The 16165-nt window shown below is 44.7% G+C and overlaps 1 protein-coding gene across 10 annotated transcripts in view; it reads right to left on the reverse strand.

Moving 5' to 3' along the window:
- The window catches only part of CENPJ (centromere protein J), a 48682-nt gene that overhangs the window by 29810 nt on the left and 2707 nt on the right, over positions 1–16165 (reverse strand). Inside the window, exons 1-4 of one of the 10 annotated variants that reach the window (XM_063618828.1) lie at positions 10574–10639; positions 3046–3101; positions 2815–2932; positions 435–944 (exon numbers count right to left, since the gene is read on the reverse strand). In XM_063618828.1, coding sequence (XP_063474898.1) covers positions 435–878 — 444 coding nt within the window. In that variant the 5' untranslated portion in view covers positions 879–944; positions 2815–2932; positions 3046–3101; positions 10574–10639. Of the gene's footprint in view, positions 1–434; positions 945–2814; positions 2933–3045; positions 3102–4484; positions 4631–10499; positions 10812–12390; positions 12422–12608; positions 12661–16165 lie in introns of those variants that run through there. The other 9 variants (XM_063618826.1, XM_063618830.1, XM_063618831.1 and 6 more) reach the window with 9 other exon arrangements.

Genomic DNA, 16165 nt, shown 5'->3' on the forward strand with positions numbered 1-16165 from the left:
TCTCCCTCGTCCTATCTTTCCTAGTAAGAAGTTTTAGACAGGGATCCCTAGGTAACTAAATCAGCCACCAAAAATCTAAAACTCAAATCCTTACGAAGGAACTCTTATCAACTATCTCAACTAAGAAACCGAAACAGTCATATAAATCCTTTGATTGTTAAAATAGGATGGGCATCAGTGTATCATCCAATTTTTTCCCCTAATACTTGATCAACCATTTCTTACTTTTTGCCAAATGAGGTAACAACTTAAAGTTATTATAAGTGCTAATTAAACACACTTTAATGTTTCACATTAGACAAAGGGCAAAATCTGGTATTCTGAGGATTTCAGAGTGAAGGGGAAAAAACAAGAAGACCTAGAACAGATGACTTTATTACATAAACAGAAACCTGCAATGACATAAATTCACAGTAGGCCAAATCCTATTGTACCTGTTCAAGTTTTTTAAAAAGTGGGTCTTTATAAGCCCCTTCTTTGAATTCACTCGCAAGATCTGGGGTGAAGTCATTTTTGTTTTCTTCCTGGTGTCCAGGAGCATTGTGACATGCCGCTACCTGTGGTCCCTTTTTAATGCAAGGAAAGCCTGTATGGGTTTCAGATTTATCTGACTGTGGTTTGTAAGGGCTATTTGACTCCAACTTCTGTTCTTCAAGAAGTGAATCTTCTTCATTTATAAAGCTGAAGCTATCAGAAAAATGTGTGCCTTTAATAGGAAAGCTGGTAGAAATGTCCACAGTTGCTCGCTTCTCTTTGTCTGCTTCCAAAATAGGAAATCCACGATTTAATATGACCCCAGCCCGAGAAGGATTGGTCATCCACTGGGTTAGGAAGTTCTGCCCACTGTTTAACTCCGAAGAGGTTGGCATCAGGAACATCTTAGTCCAATGACACTATTATATTTAAACAATGCAAAGGCTAGAAGAGCTACTGATTTCCAACACCTGCAGACAAAAATAGTCAACAAAATGTATTAGGTAAAGCCATTAGATGTCCTACCCAAAATGAGTCCAAACCTCAACCTGGCATAAAAATGTCCTCAATATTTCATATACAAAAGACCTTAACTAGCAAAGCAATTGGGCATTGAGCTACTTTTTTTTAAGTCTTAAAAATAACCAAATTGAGTAGATCAAAAACCTAAGATCCTTTTTGCCCTAACCATTCAATTACTAATGATTTTATACAAGTGCTATATTAGATGAACCAAACAATGGAAGATAAAATACCTTTTAAGTTATTCACTTAAGAAAAAAAAAAAAAGTCTAGAAAAGGAGTATAGTCTAGTATAGTCTATCAGATATTACCCACACTAAGCACTTTCTTGCTTCTGGCCCTAGTTCAACATTGCTTCTTTGCCCAATTGGTGAACCTGTTTTCTCCCTAGTTCTAGAACAAAAGTCACCACCAGCACTCATGGCTTTACCTGTCCCTTCCTCTCTCGTCCCCCTACTAACACCTCACCCACCAGATAGCCCCTCATCTGTATTCCTAGAGGTAAAATAGTGACGTCACTCTTCTAGCACTTATCTCATTATTAGTGGCATTTTGCTTTCATGTTCATTACTAATCCGTGAAGTTCCTTGAAGATATCTACATATTCACTACTGCCAAGCACCATGTCTGGCAGGTAGGAGAAATGTAATTCTTATGGCATAAGCCAATGAAAATTACACTGGCTCATGCCACAACTCTGTGTGAGTTATCAGACTTTAAAATTAACCAAATTCCTACTGTAACTTTGCACTGTGTGATAGATATACTTAAACAGGACATAACAGAGAAGATAAGCCTTGCCTCTGTGTGTGTCTGATTTTACTCAACTAACATTTATTGGGTTCTTACTCTGTGCCAGATATTGTTTTCACCCCTGGGTACACAGCAGTTCATAAATCAAAGTCTAGTGGGGAAGACACACACACACACGCACACACACATTATACAATATGTTAAATAGCAGTAAGTGCAAAGGGGAAAAATAAAAGCCATGTGGGAAAAGAAGGTTGTAACTTTAGACAGGGTGGACAGCATCCTCATTTAGAAGGTAAAATTAAGGACCAAGGGAAGGAGAAGGTGCAAGTTGTGTAGCTATCAGGGGCAGGGTAAGACCCAGCCACCCAGCCTTCCTAACCTTCATCTGCAAGACACTCCCACTGACACCCCATTCCTTCAGAAACCCCCAGTTCTCAAACCCCATCAACATTACCTAACTATTTAAGCCTATTATATCACTCAGCACAGGAAGCCCTGAGATCCAGAGCCAGGCTTCACTTCTTACACAGTAATGCCCACACCTTATTCTGCTCCATCTCCCAAACATCCAAGCCCCAAAACACTCACAGTCCATCATCAGCAAAATCCCCATTATCCTCAACCTCTTCTCTGAGCACTCTCTCACCTTCCTGAGAACATCTGTTTGCATGGAGCCCATACTCCAGTATCACTGAGCCTGGAGACAAAACATATATTCTTATTCTTTTTCTCCTTCCAGACTATACTCCTTTTCTAGACCATAAAAAGCAATTTTACTTGGGAGTTCTGAGGTGGCAGGATTGCTTGAGCCCAGGAGGTCGAGGCTGCTGTAAGCCATGATTGTGTCACTGCACTCCAGCCTGGGCAATACAGCAAAACCCTGTCTCAAAAAATAAATAAATAAGTCGGGTGTGGTGACTCACGCCTGTAATTCCAGCATTTTGGGAGGCCAAGGCAGCCAGATCACTTGAAGTTAGGAGTTCGAGACCAGACTGGCCAACATGGTGAAACCCCGTTTCTAATAAAAATACAAAAAAATTAGCCGGGCGTCAGGGTACACACCTATAATCCCAGCTACTCAGGAGGCTGAGGCGGGAGAATCGTTTGAACCTGGGAGGCAAAGGCTGCAGCGAGCCAAGATCACACCACTGCACTCCAGCCTAGGCAACTGAGTGAGACTCTATCTCAAAAAATAATAAATAAATAAATTAATAATAAATTAATAAAAAGCAATTCTGACTCTCATATGACCAAACTATACAATCTACTGCCCCTCCTTTATTGTCTACCAACCTCCAGAGATCAATGGCATCTTCCCCCTCATTTCTTAAAATTTCCTGGCTGAGCACCTGGAAGAACAGATTTGCCATTCACTGAAATGGGGAAGATGGAGGATTGAAACAGGTTTTGGGGAATCAGAGACCAAGAGTTGAATTTAGGACATTTTAAGATGCCTATGAAATATGCATGTAGAGACACTGGGTCAGCAGCTGGATACACCAGAATGGAACTCACCAAAGAGGCCAAGGCTGTGAAGCATAAATTTGGACATCCTCAGCATAAACATGGTATTTAAAGCCTTGACACTGGATGAGATCAATGAGGGATTGAGGGCAGTCAAAAAGAGAGGAGGTGGCCGAGCACAGTGGCTCATGCCTGTAATCCCAGCACTTTGGGAGGCCGAGGCGGGTGGATTACCTAAGGTCAGGAGTTCGAGACCAGTCTGGCCAACATGGCAAAACCCCATCTCTACTAAAAATACAAAAAATTAGCTAGGTGTGGTGGTGGGAGCCTGTAATCCCAGCTACTCAGGAGACAGGAGAATTGCTTGAACCCAGGAGGCGGAGGTTGCAGTGAGCTGAGATTGCGCTATTGCACTCCAGCCTGGGCAACAAGTGCAAGACTCCATCTCAAAAAAAAAAAAAAAAAAAAACAGATAAGAGGCAAAAAGTGTAGTATCCTTGAGGCTAAGTGATGAAAGTGTTTCGAGGAGGAAAGAGCTATGTTAAATGCTGTGAACAGATGAAGGGTAAGGAGAACTGAGAACTGACCTCTGAATTTGGCAAAGTAAAGGTCATGAGAACTTCGATGAGAGTAGTTGAAGGCAGGGACAGCAAAAGCTTGAGTGGAGAGGATGCATGACAGAATAAGAAATTGAAGACAGTAGGCACAGCTAACACCAGGAGTTCTGTTATAAAGGAAAGGAATTACATAGAAAAGTAAGGTGAAGAGGAGTATTTTTTACAATAGGAGAAATAAAAGCATGTTTGTGTAGGCTGATGAGGATGGAGAAAGGGGAGAATTGCTACAGTCATGTTCTTGAGGAGATGGGAAGAGTCTAGTACTGAAGTGGAATAACATCTCACACTACTTTCCAGACACAATTCTAGACTTTAACAATATAATACAGCAAAATATATACATAATCAAAGGAAAAGGAAAAAGGGCAATGTGGAGGCAAACATGTATGTCATTTCATACTTGGTGTCTAAAAAACATAAACATATAAAAAACATAAACAGAAAAAGAAATACAGATGCCAAAACATTAAAAGCATTCTCACTCCACTGAAGAGATGGAAATGAAAACAGTAACATCACCATTTTTTCCCCACCCTGGGTTGTCAAAGACTAAAAACTGGTAATAACCCAGTATGAAAAACAGAAACTCTTTTTTGCTTTTGTTTGTTTTTCACCATTCAACTTGAAGAAACTCTTTCATGAAGTACTTACTGAGCAAATAAACTGGTACAACATTTTGAAGGACAATATGACAACATCCAGCCAACTGTAAATGCAGAGGAACTTTGACGCAGCAATTTCACATCTAGGCATTTTGTCCCACAGTTGTACTGGCATAAACTCACATTTGCAATAAACTGAAAGTAAATGTCCATTAACAGGAGATCAGCTAATCATGGTAATCATATTATGCAACTGTTAAAAAGAACAAGTAAGCTCTTTACTGATATGGAAGTAGTGAATATATCCAAGATATGTTGCTAGTTACAAAGACAAAGTACACAGCAGTGTGTATTATAAGAAATAAAGACAAAAAAATGCATTTACGGCCGGGCGTGGTAGCTCATGCCTGTAATCCCAGCACTTTGGGAGACCAAGACGGGCGGATCACGAGGTCAGGAGATCGAGACCATCCTGGCTAACACGGTAAAACCCTGTCTCTACTAAAAATACAAAAAATTAGCCGGGCGTGGTGGCGGGCGCCTGTAGTCCCAGCTACTCGGGAGGCTGAGGCAGAAGAATGGCGTGAACCCGGGAGGCAGCAGATCTTGCAGTGAGCCGAGATCGCACCACTGCACTCCAGCCTGGGGGACAGAGCCAGACTCTGTCTCAAAAATAAATAAATAAATTACAATTACATGGACCTATGCATTTAGTACAGCAACCATTAGTCACGTGGCAACTGAGCACTTGAAATGTGGCTAACGTGACTGAAGAACTTAATTTTCCACTTTAATTGAAGTTAATTAAATTTTAAAAGTGAGTAAGTACAAAATATTTTTCTCTTAAACACTTTATTCTCTTGGTAGGACGGCATTTCACTTTAACCACTGCACGGCATAAGATGCTGCTGTACTGAAGCCCATGTCAGTGTGCATCACCTCCCAGATTGCAAAGAAACATGTCTGCAATCTCATCAGTGTCAATGGACTGATTATGCTTGAATAATTTTTTTTCAACACATGGACATAACACTGTTATGCATCTATTTGAATAGTTTATGAAAACAGTACAAGTTACAGTGATCTACTTAAATTGTAATTGGTAATTATCTTGGTCCATTTTCTGCTGCTATAAAGAATACCAGAGAAGAGACTAGGTAATTTATAAAGAAATTTATTTCTCACAGTTCTGGAGCTGGGAAAAACAAAAGCATGGCATTGGCAACTGGCAAGGGTTGCCCCATGGGGGAAGAGTACAAAGGCAAAACAGCCTGTGAGAGAGAGGCTCTCTTTTGTAAAAAAGCCACCCCTGAAATCAGTAACCCACTTCTGAGATAACAGCATTAATCCATTCATTAGGGTGGAACCCTCATGACCTAATCACCTCTTAAATTTCTCACCTCTCAACACTGTTGCATTGGGAATTAAGTTTCCAACAGGAGTTTTGGAGCGGATATTCAGGCCATAGCAGTAATTAAGTTGAAATGTTTAATATTTTAATTACGGCATATTTTTCTAGTTTGAAAAATATGTATGAACAATTTTTAAAATTTAAAACAAAGCTACACTATGGAAGACTCAAGTGGAGATGCAGAAGCTAGTACTATGACCAGAACAGTGAAGGAAAAAAGACTGGAAGGAGGCACCTCACAAGTTTCACATCAAATGGCAACCACAATTTGCTGTGGCAAAGCGAACAGAAAAAGTTTTAAAAAATTTTAAGATAACTAATATTGAGACATTATCAGCAAAAATACAGCAATTTTTTATAAGTTTATTCTCAATAATAAAAAAACAAATTGATATGCAGTTGACCCTTGAACAACACAGTAAGGGTTAGGGGGACCAACTCCCCACGCAACCGAAAATCTAAGTATAACTTTGACTTCTCCAAAACTTAACCGCTAATAGCCCACTGTTGACTGGAGGCCTCATCAATAACAGTTAACACATATTTTGTATGTTATGTGTATTATATACAGTATTTTTACAATAGTGTAACCTAGAGAAAAAAAGTTAAGAAAATAATAAAAAATACATATTTACTATTGGTTAAGTGGAAATGAATCATCATAAAGGTCTTCAGACTTCATAGTTGGGGTCTAAAAAACATAAACGTATAAAAGATATGCAGGGAGACCTTTATGATGATCCACTTTCACTTAATTGATAGTAAAGGTCTTTGTGTCACTAGTCCTCACATTGGACTAGGCTTAGGAAGATAAAGGGTTGGTTTTGCTGTCTCAAGGGTGACAGAAGCGGAAGAAAATCCAAGCATAAGCGAAACCACAAAGTTGAAACTCATGTTGTTCGAGAGTCAACTGTAATTAGTCACCTGTGTCAGAACTAAATATCCAACAAAAGAAAAGTTTTATGATTTTGAACAGAATCTGAGCTTTTAACTTTGGCCAGTTATAAAAAAGCCTGGAAGGAAGGAGGATGAGGGGAGAGAAAGAGATAGAAATGAAAAGAAAAAAGAAAATTATTTTCAGATGAAGAGGAGGTAAATAGGTTATCTGAGTTGAGGAAATTTTGTTAGAACATTGTGAGATTTAAAAAGACATTTTAATTAAAAGGTTAAAGATATTTTCTAAAAAGTGAAAAATTTTCAATGAAGTGACCAAACAATTGTCCACAGACCCTTCTATTACCATCCAGGTTCAAAGCTGTAAAAAATTACAAGCACTTGTCTTTAGCTTTGTCTGAGTAATGCAATGAGAGACTGACCAATCACCAATTTAGGTGTGTTTTATCTCAGATTATCTAAATTTACAAAGAGATGATATCAATTCAAAGCCTTAAAACTGAACCTGTGGCATGGATATTTTTTAATTTTTTTTTTTTTTTTTTTCCTTGAGACAGGGTCTCACTGTCACCCAGGCTGGAGTACAGTGGCATGATCACGGCTCAGTGGAGCCTCTACCACCCAGGCCCCAGTGATCCTCCCACCTCAAGCCTCTGGAGTAGCCGGGACCACAGGCATACACCACCACACCCAGCTAATCTTTTAAGTTTTTGTAAAGAGTGGTCCCCCTATGTTGCCCATGCTGGTCTCGCAATCCTGGGCTCAAGCCATTCTCCCACCTTGGCTTCCCAAAGTGCTGGGATTACAGGCGTGAGCCCCTGCACCCAGTATTTTATGTCTGACAGAAGAATTTTAGCTAGGTATGAAAACATTACTTTTTTTCTTTTTTTTTTTTCTGAGACAGGGTCTCACAATGTCGCCCAGGCTGAAGTGCACTGGCACAATCACGGCTCACTGCAGCTTCAACCTCCAGTGCTTAGGTGATCCTCCCATCTCAGCCTCCAGAGTAGCTGGGCCTACAGGTGTGTGTCACCATGCCCAGCTTATTTTTTATTTTTTAATTTTTTTGTAGAAACGGGGTGTCCCTATGTTGCCCAGGTTGATCTTGAACTCATAGGCTCAGGATATCCTCCTGCTGGTATTACAGGTGTGAGTCACTGTGCCCAGCCTAAAAATCAGTTTCTATCACGACAGATGGTGTCATTCTATAAAGCAAAAAATCTGAATTTAATGGGATTTTACAACGAGAGACTGCTGTTTCCCTAGCTGATTCATTCCCCTGTATAATACACATTGAAAATTCTTGTGTTTGGTTTTCTGAAGCATAATCCACGAATAGTATCATGAATATAGTTGTTACAATTGTTCAGTATGTACAAATGCTATCAACTGCCAGTTTGTAGAACTGTTAAAAGACATAGAAGACAGTGAACGTAATGATACTGTGTTTTTGCCATCGCTCCCTGGTTGAGTTGTAGAAGAGTTGTATAAAGGCTTACTGTACCGTTAATTGCAACTGAAGATTTTCTTGGAACAAGATGATTGCCTGCCAACCATTTAATAACCAAAAACAAAAATGCCAATGTGATGTACATTTTCTCACTGTATCACACTTTGAGAACCACAGCTACTCAGGCATTTAAAATAACAAAAACAAAAATTGCTGCCACAGGCAGTAACAAAAATAAATAACGATGTGTGAACATCAGACAAATATATGTTTCCTTTTTTTTTTTTTTTTTGGGATGGAGTCTCACTCTGTTGCCCAGGCTAGAGTGCAGTGGTGTGATCTTGGCTCACTGCAACCTCAGCCTCCCGGGTTCAAGCGATTCACCCACCTCAGCCTCCAGAGTAGCTGGGACTACAAGCATGCACCACCATACCCGGCTATTTTTTTTGTATTTTTAGTAGAGACGGGGTTTCACTATGTTAGTCAGGTTGTTCTCAAACTCCTGACCTCAAGTGATCCACCTGGCTCGGCCTCCCAAAATGCTGGGATTACAGGCATGAGCCACCGCACCTGGCCCATGTTTCCATGTATATGAAGCTGAAGAACAGGCAATATAAATCCATAGTTACAAAAGGCATATTGGTCGTTATCCAGGAAAATGGGAGTTGTCCTGACTGTGAAAGTTGATCATACGAATTGGGTCATTCTTGTCATATCCAACTAAACAATCAAGAAGTCAAGAGGGAAAGGCACTCAGGACACACAACTTTGCTCCAAGAATGGAATTCTCTATAAGTCAGTATGCTGAAACTGCCGGTTGTAACCCGAGACAAGTTTGATCTATAGATGCTGAGGTAACTTGCTGCAATTGTAGGACTAATTTTGCCCTCCACCATGGCCCACTAGGTAGGACCTGCTGCCTCCCCAGAACCTTAGGAGAACCAATGAACTTTCTCAAAGAGCAACACATATAACAATTCTCTTTTTTATAAAACCTCCAGCTTTCTCTTTGTTCTTTGGACATACTGAAGACCACCTGGTCTGTACGCCTGGAATTGCCATTCTTCCCAAATAAAACGTTAAACTTCAGAGATTCATCTCCAAATTTTTGACTTCAACAACTGGGAAGGTTAATACAGGGTGTGGATACATTTAGGCTGTACACTTAAGATTAGCGCACTTTACTGGATATCTGTTATTCCTGAATAATTTGTAAAAACTTTTTCTAAGCAAATTGTTTTTCAGTAGGAAACCAATCTAAAAAAAGTAATGACTTTTTTTTTTTTCAAAATCAACCACGTAACTTTGCTTAATTTCAATGACCTTAGCAGAAAATCTTTCGAAATCCAAATTCAGAAGGGAGACAAACTACAAGGTCATTTCATAATATGGAAAACTAGAAAAATTCCCTACTAGACTGACAAGTGCAAGTAGTCTTGGGATGCAGCAGCCAGACATCTGCATCTGCCCCTCCAACTCCCCACCAAACACACCTTCTATACCTTCAATTTCATGACCGCGATTCTAAAAATATATTTAATGTCAGCATGAAGTATAAAAACAGCTTCACCAGAACCTGCTACTTATTATTGATACTGAGGTCTTGGTAAAGGGAGCATTGATAATATATATGCCGAGATAGGATTAGCATGTGGACTCAGACTTTACAGATATCAAAATCTGAAGGACACGGGTGCACGTGTATGTCAAACTCATCAAATGGAATGCATTTAAACATGTGCCATTTTTATTGTATGGCAATCATACCTCAATAAAACTTTTTAAAAATGTAACAAATTGACAACCTTGAAATCTCCAGAGAGTGCTATGTAAACATTCTTTAAAGCAGTATAAAAAAGATAAATTATCTGCACGGTGAGGGAGGAAAGTGGATACAAACAGCAAATTCAAAGCCACTCTTAGACCGTGAAAAGTAACTAGTTGGTTTGGGAAGTGATTTAGCAGTCCCCTAAAATACAACACGTCCTTGAAAGCCATGAATCCACACGAAGCTTCAAGAGAGAAGCCCTTGACAAAGCTGGGCAAGACGGGCCCTTAGGACAGCCAGCAACGCTACTTCACCACCCTGCTCCAGCGGACTGCGGCTGCTGCGCTGCCCACAGGAACTCAAGTCCCGCCACAGCCAGGACAGCCAGACACCCCAGAGAGGCCGGCTTCCTCAGCTCTACGAAGAACAAAGCAGCGCGAATGAACCAAGCCCCTGAACTGCCGTGGGCCGCAGGGCGCCCCAGCGCCCCGCTCCCTCCGCGCCCCGCCGAGCCAACCCCGAGGTCCGAGCGGAGCCCTGCCTGCCCACCGCCGTCCATCTCCGGCACGGGGCGGCTGACAAAGAGCTCCTCCGCTCCTTTCGCCCACAAATTACCGCTCCGTGAAGCCCGGGCCGCTCAGCAGCACGAACCGACGCCTGAATCTCCGCAGCGTTTACAAATGAGCCGCCACAATCACCGCCTGCGTCGGAGCCCCGCCCCCGTCCCGAGGCCCTGTGGGAAGTGAGGATCTCACCCGCGCCTCTGCGCTAAAGCGCAGGCACCGCTGAGCCCAGGGAAACTACAACTCCCAGTGATGCCACAGCGACGGGCTTTGCCCGGCGGGGGATGGACTGCGCGCCGCCTTCCGACCAGCAGCGGGCCAGTGGTCGACGTAGGCGGGCGGCGTGGCGGGACGGAAAACCATTTCCGGGAGAGACTTTCCGTGGTGGACGTCGCCCCAGGCTCTGACACTTAGAAAACTAAAGGGAGCAATGGATCTCCGTGTTCCCAGGAAAGCAGGGAGCACAGGGACTCAAAGCTAACCTAGAGCCCGGCCGACGCTTTAGGAGGTGTTTCGGTTTTTATTTTTTTTTTCTATTTGCGTACGGTCTATTTTGTCGTTTTTTTGGTTTGGTTTGGTTTTTTTCTTTGTTTTCCGCTTTGGCTGAGTGTGACTTAGTAAAGGAGAAAAAGGGCAGTCCGCTACACCATTTCATAAGACGAAAATAACTCTATGAGAATTCACTCCAAAAATAGGCATCTTTCATCTCTCCTCAAATGGCTAATCGGTGGTTTGGCAGTGTGTCCATTAGATTCTGAAACTAGTTTGAATACTGACAGGGCAGAATTCAAGAAATGTTTTTTTGTTTTGTTTTGTTTTAACTGCCACGGCCGTTTCATCTAGGAAGTTACAGCACCGTGAGTTACCACGGTTCTACATACCTGGCTTCCTTGTCTGATTAAACAGCAGGCCAAGTAAAATGTTTAAAGAAATCAAATGAAGTGCCATTTATAACCGTTATAACTGAAACAAACGACCGCTAAAGACAAAAATATTTCACAGAAATTTGGCTCTCCAAAATTTGTTTTGTTTCTACTTCAAAAACAGTCTACTTCTCTAAATCAAGATTTCAGTTTTGCTTCTTTTTTCAATTTTTCTTTTTTTCTTTTTTTGAGACGGAGTCTCGCTCTGTCACCCAGGCTGGAGTACAGTGGCGCGATCTCAGCTCACTGCAAGCTCTGCCTCCCGGGTTCACGCCATTCTCCTGCCTCAGCCTCCCAAGTAGCTGGGATTACAGGCGCCCACCACCACGCCCGGCTAATTTTTTTTTTGTATTTTTAGTAGAGAAGGGGTTTCACCGTGTTAGCCAGGATGGTCTTGATCTCCTGACCTTGTGGTCCTCCCACCTCAGCCTCCCAAAGTGCTGGAATTACAGGCCTGAGCCACTGCGCCCAGCCCAATTTTTCTTTTTAATTTTCATTGTGGATGAGGAAGCTAAAGCCCGAGACTTCCGAGATCACACAACTACTTAAGATGCCAGACGAGGACCCAAACAATCTTCCTTTTCATTTATGATAGCCCTTTGGCTTGAAAGCATGACCAAAAGTCTCATCATTCTTCCTAAAATGTGTATCTTTGAGGATAGTCACAATATCCTCTATTTTTTGTGGCTATATTTTATTCGTATGTTTTTATTTTAATATAGTATGTAGTGCCACATTGTTAGTTGATTGAATAAATGAATCTTTTACCACACTCAAGTCTTAACTGGCTGTTAAATTAAGGTTATAATGTGTAAGTTTTCACCTGTAGCCCATGTAATTCTCAAAACTGCCCACTAAGCTTCAAGGGTTCAAATCCATTACAAGTTGGAAAGGCTGGTGGGGAGAACTTCCATCTTCTACTCTGCCAGACAATAAAAGGTTCTACCTTATCAGTGGTTCCTATCTTTGTTGCATCTTCAGATGGTGCTGTAGAGAAAAATTAGACTAACTGTTGCGGCACAGGGGTTTTAATGCCAGATTACCCGTTCTGATACAATTCTTTATGCCATCATAGGAGTCAAGAGGGCACTCCTATGTCATGGTTAAGAGTCCAGGATTTGGAATCAGGCAGACCTGGGATCAAGTCCTAGCTTGATAACTTACAAACAGCTTTGTAGTCTTCAGCAAGCAACTTTTCTGAAACCAGTCTTCTCATCTGCAAAACAGGGGTGGATAATAATGAGACCTTCATAGGACTGTCAAGAAGATTACATTAAAGAAAGACTATGTATGAAAACGTAGCATAAAACCTCCACATAGTAAAAAGTCAATGAACAGGAGGTATTTTCATCTTTATCATGAATTTAACTGTTGGTGAACTCTGTCTACCAAAACCTAGCTCTGTGGGTCATGTCAAGTGTTGTGCCAGATACAAAATAATACTTATTGTATTCCCAAATTATGTGGAAATAATTCTTTTTCATTAATTATTTATTTTTGTGGAGACAGGGGTCTCACTGTTGCCCAGGCTGGTCTCTAACTCCTAGGCTCAAGCAGTCCTCCCACCTTGGCCTCTAAAAGTGCTGGAATTACAGGCATGAGCCACTGTGCTTGGCTGGTAATAATTCTTTTAATCAAAGTTGATCTGAGTGACAAAGAATTGACAGCTTTTCATTGCTGGTCTGATGGTAGCAAGTGTCCACTCTATCAAGAGAGGACATGTCAGGTGCAGTGGCTCACACCTGTAATCCCAGCACTTTGGGAGACTGAAGCGGATCATTTGAGCCCAGATGTTTGAACGTTAGCCAGGTATGATGGTGTGCACCTGTAGCCCTACCTACTTGGGACACTGAGGCAGGAGGATCACTTCAGCCCAGGAGTTGAAAGTTATGATCACATCACTAGACTACAGCCTGGGCAACAGAGTGAAACCCCCAACTCTTAAAAAGAAAAAAAGTGGGGGAGGACATCAGGGCTAGCCTGGCCAAGGAATGATTCCTGTAGGAGATCGGTCAGAGTGGTGGGAGAAACTATAGGGAAAGGAGCAGACCGTCTGAAAAGTCGGGAGCCTCTGCATAGCCTCCAGGGAGAATAAGCTGAAGGCAGCTGTTTTCTGACCCTGAGGCAGAGGGCAAGGAGTAGGTACCAGGAAGCATAGGGGAATTTATCATAAACAGGCTTGTTTACTTGCATTGACCAAGAGCTGACCTTTGATCATCCACATGCGTGACCCGCTCCCTGAGGGAACAATAATGTTAATTATCCACAGATTGTTTTTGCTCCAGGCTTTCAGCATTATGTCTATACTGAATAAAAGCAAGCAGCTCCGGCTGTTTGCCTGCTCGCTCTTTGGCCACTAGCGCTGAGAAGTCCCCTAGCTGCTCTTACACTATATACCTGCGTGTGAGTACTCGTTTCATCCATCGTCCAGCCAGGGTCTGTGGGACAGACCCAGCAGCTGGTGCCCTGTGTGAGGAATGCTGCAACAGATCACGATGGAACTCCCAAAAACGACGTGAAGAGACTGTGCGGGAAGTAAGTAATTGGTGCCCACTTGGGATTTCCAAGTCTGAGGGAATTTTCAACCTAGGGTTTCATCATGGGACAACAGTTATCAGCTCAACAGCAACACTATATGTAAGTGTTGAAACAGCTGCTTAAAGCTAGCAGAGCCTCGGTCTCGGAGGCTCAATTAAGGGGCCTAATGCAAACTGTTGTTTTCAATAAGCCATGGTTCCCAGAAGAAGGCACGTTAGACCAAGAGCTCTGGGAGCAAGTGGGGGGAAATCTTAAATGACATCATGCACAAGGGCAACGGGTCCCAGTAACATCTTTAACGTTATGGGCCTTAATCAGGGCTGCTTTGGCCCTGCTCTACACAGAAGAGCCTAAAACGGAAAGGGAAGAGGAACCATCCACCTACCTGACCGCCGCCTCCTCCTTCAGCCTCCCTGTTACTAGGTTAAGGTGCCACAGAGGAGACAGAGTTTCCCTGAGCCCCCTCCTCCGATAAATTGGAAAAAAAGACAAGGGATACCCTACAGTTATGGGACCCTGTCTTAGGCAAGTGGCATTAGAAGGGGAGCTCTTGGCCTGCCCTGTGATGCAAGATCAACATGGCAATCAGGTATATGAGCCCATCACTTTCAACACCTATAAAGAGATAAGAAAAAGCCCTTCCTTCCGTCCTTCCTTCCTTCCTTCCTTCCTTCTTTTCTTTTCTTTTCTTTTCTTCCCTCTGTCGCCCAGGCTGGAGTACACTCAGCTCGCTGCAGGCTCCCGTGATTCTCCTCCCCTGGCCTATGGGCTGCCTGCGACTGCCGGCACGCGCCACCACCCCTCCCTACTTTTTCTCCTTTGAATGGAGGCGCGGTTTCACCATGTCCGCCAGGCTGGTCTCCAGCTCCTGACCTCGAATGGTCTGCCCGCCTCGGCCTCCCGAGGTGCTGGGACTGCAGACGGAGGCTCGCTCACTCGGTGCTCGGTGTTGCCCGGGCTAGAGTGCGGTGGCGTGGTCTTGGCTCACTGCAGCCTCCACCTCCCAGCCGCCTGCCTTGCCCTCCCAGGGTGCTGGGATTGCAGCCTCTGCCCGGCCGCCACCCCGACTGGGAGATGGGGAGCGTCTCTGCCTGGCCGCCCATCGTCTGGGTTATGAGGAGCTCCTCTGCCTGGCCGCCCCGTCTGGGAGGTGAGGAGCGACTCTGCCCAGCCGCCACCCCGTCTAGGAAGTGAGGAACGTCTCTGCCCGGCCGCCCATCGTCTGGGATGTGAGGAGCGACTCTGCCCGGCCGCCACCCCATCTGGGAAGTGAGGAGCACCTCTGCCCGGCCGCCCCATCTGGGAAGAAGTGAGGAGCACCTCTGCCCGGCCGCCCCATCTGGGAAGTGAGGAGCGCCTCTGCCCGGCCGCCCCGTCTGGGAAGTGAGGAGCGCCTCTGCCCGGCCGCCCCTTCTGGGATGTGAGGAGCGCCTCTGCCCGGCCGCCCCGTCTGGGAAGTGAGGAGCGCCTCTGCCCGGCCGCCCCGTCTGGGAAGTGAGGAGCGCCTCTGCACGGCGGCCCTGTCTGGGAAGTGAGGAGCGCCTCTGCCCAGCCATCCATCATCTGGGATGTGAGGAGCGCCTCTGCCCGGCCGCCCCTTCTGGGATGTGAGAAGCGCCTCTGCGCGGCCGCCCCGTCTGGGAAGTGAGGAGCGCCTCTGCCCGGCCGCTCCGTCTGGGAAGTGAGGAGCGCCTCTGCACGGCCGCCCTGTCTGGGAAGTGAGGAGCGCCTCTGCCCAGCCATCCATCATCTGGGATGTGAGGAGCGCCTCTGCCCGGCCGCCCCGTCTGGGAAGTGAGGAGCGCCTCTGCCCGGCCGCCCCGTCTGGGAAGTGAGGAGCGCCTCTGCCCGGCCGCCCCGTCTGGGAAGTGAGGAGCGCCTCTGCGCGGCCGCCCCGTCTGGGAAGTGAGGAGCGCCTCTGCCCGGCCGCCCCGTCTGGGAAGTGAGGAGCGCCTCTGCCCGGCCGCCCCTTCTGGAATGTGAGGAGCGCTTCTGCCCAGCCGCCCCGTCTGGGAAGTGAGGAGCGCCTCTGCCCGGCCACCCATCGTCTGGGATGTGAGGAGCGCCTCTGCCCGGCTGCCCCGTCCGGGAAGTGAGGAGCCCCTCTGCCCGGCCGCCACCCCATCTAGGAAGTGAGGAGCATCTCTGCCCGTCCGCCCCGTCTGGGAAGAAGTGAGGAGCGC

This window comes from Symphalangus syndactylus, chromosome 15 (assembly GCF_028878055.3).
Source record: "Symphalangus syndactylus isolate Jambi chromosome 15, NHGRI_mSymSyn1-v2.1_pri, whole genome shotgun sequence".
NCBI classification, from domain to species: Eukaryota; Metazoa; Chordata; class Mammalia; order Primates; family Hylobatidae; genus Symphalangus; species Symphalangus syndactylus.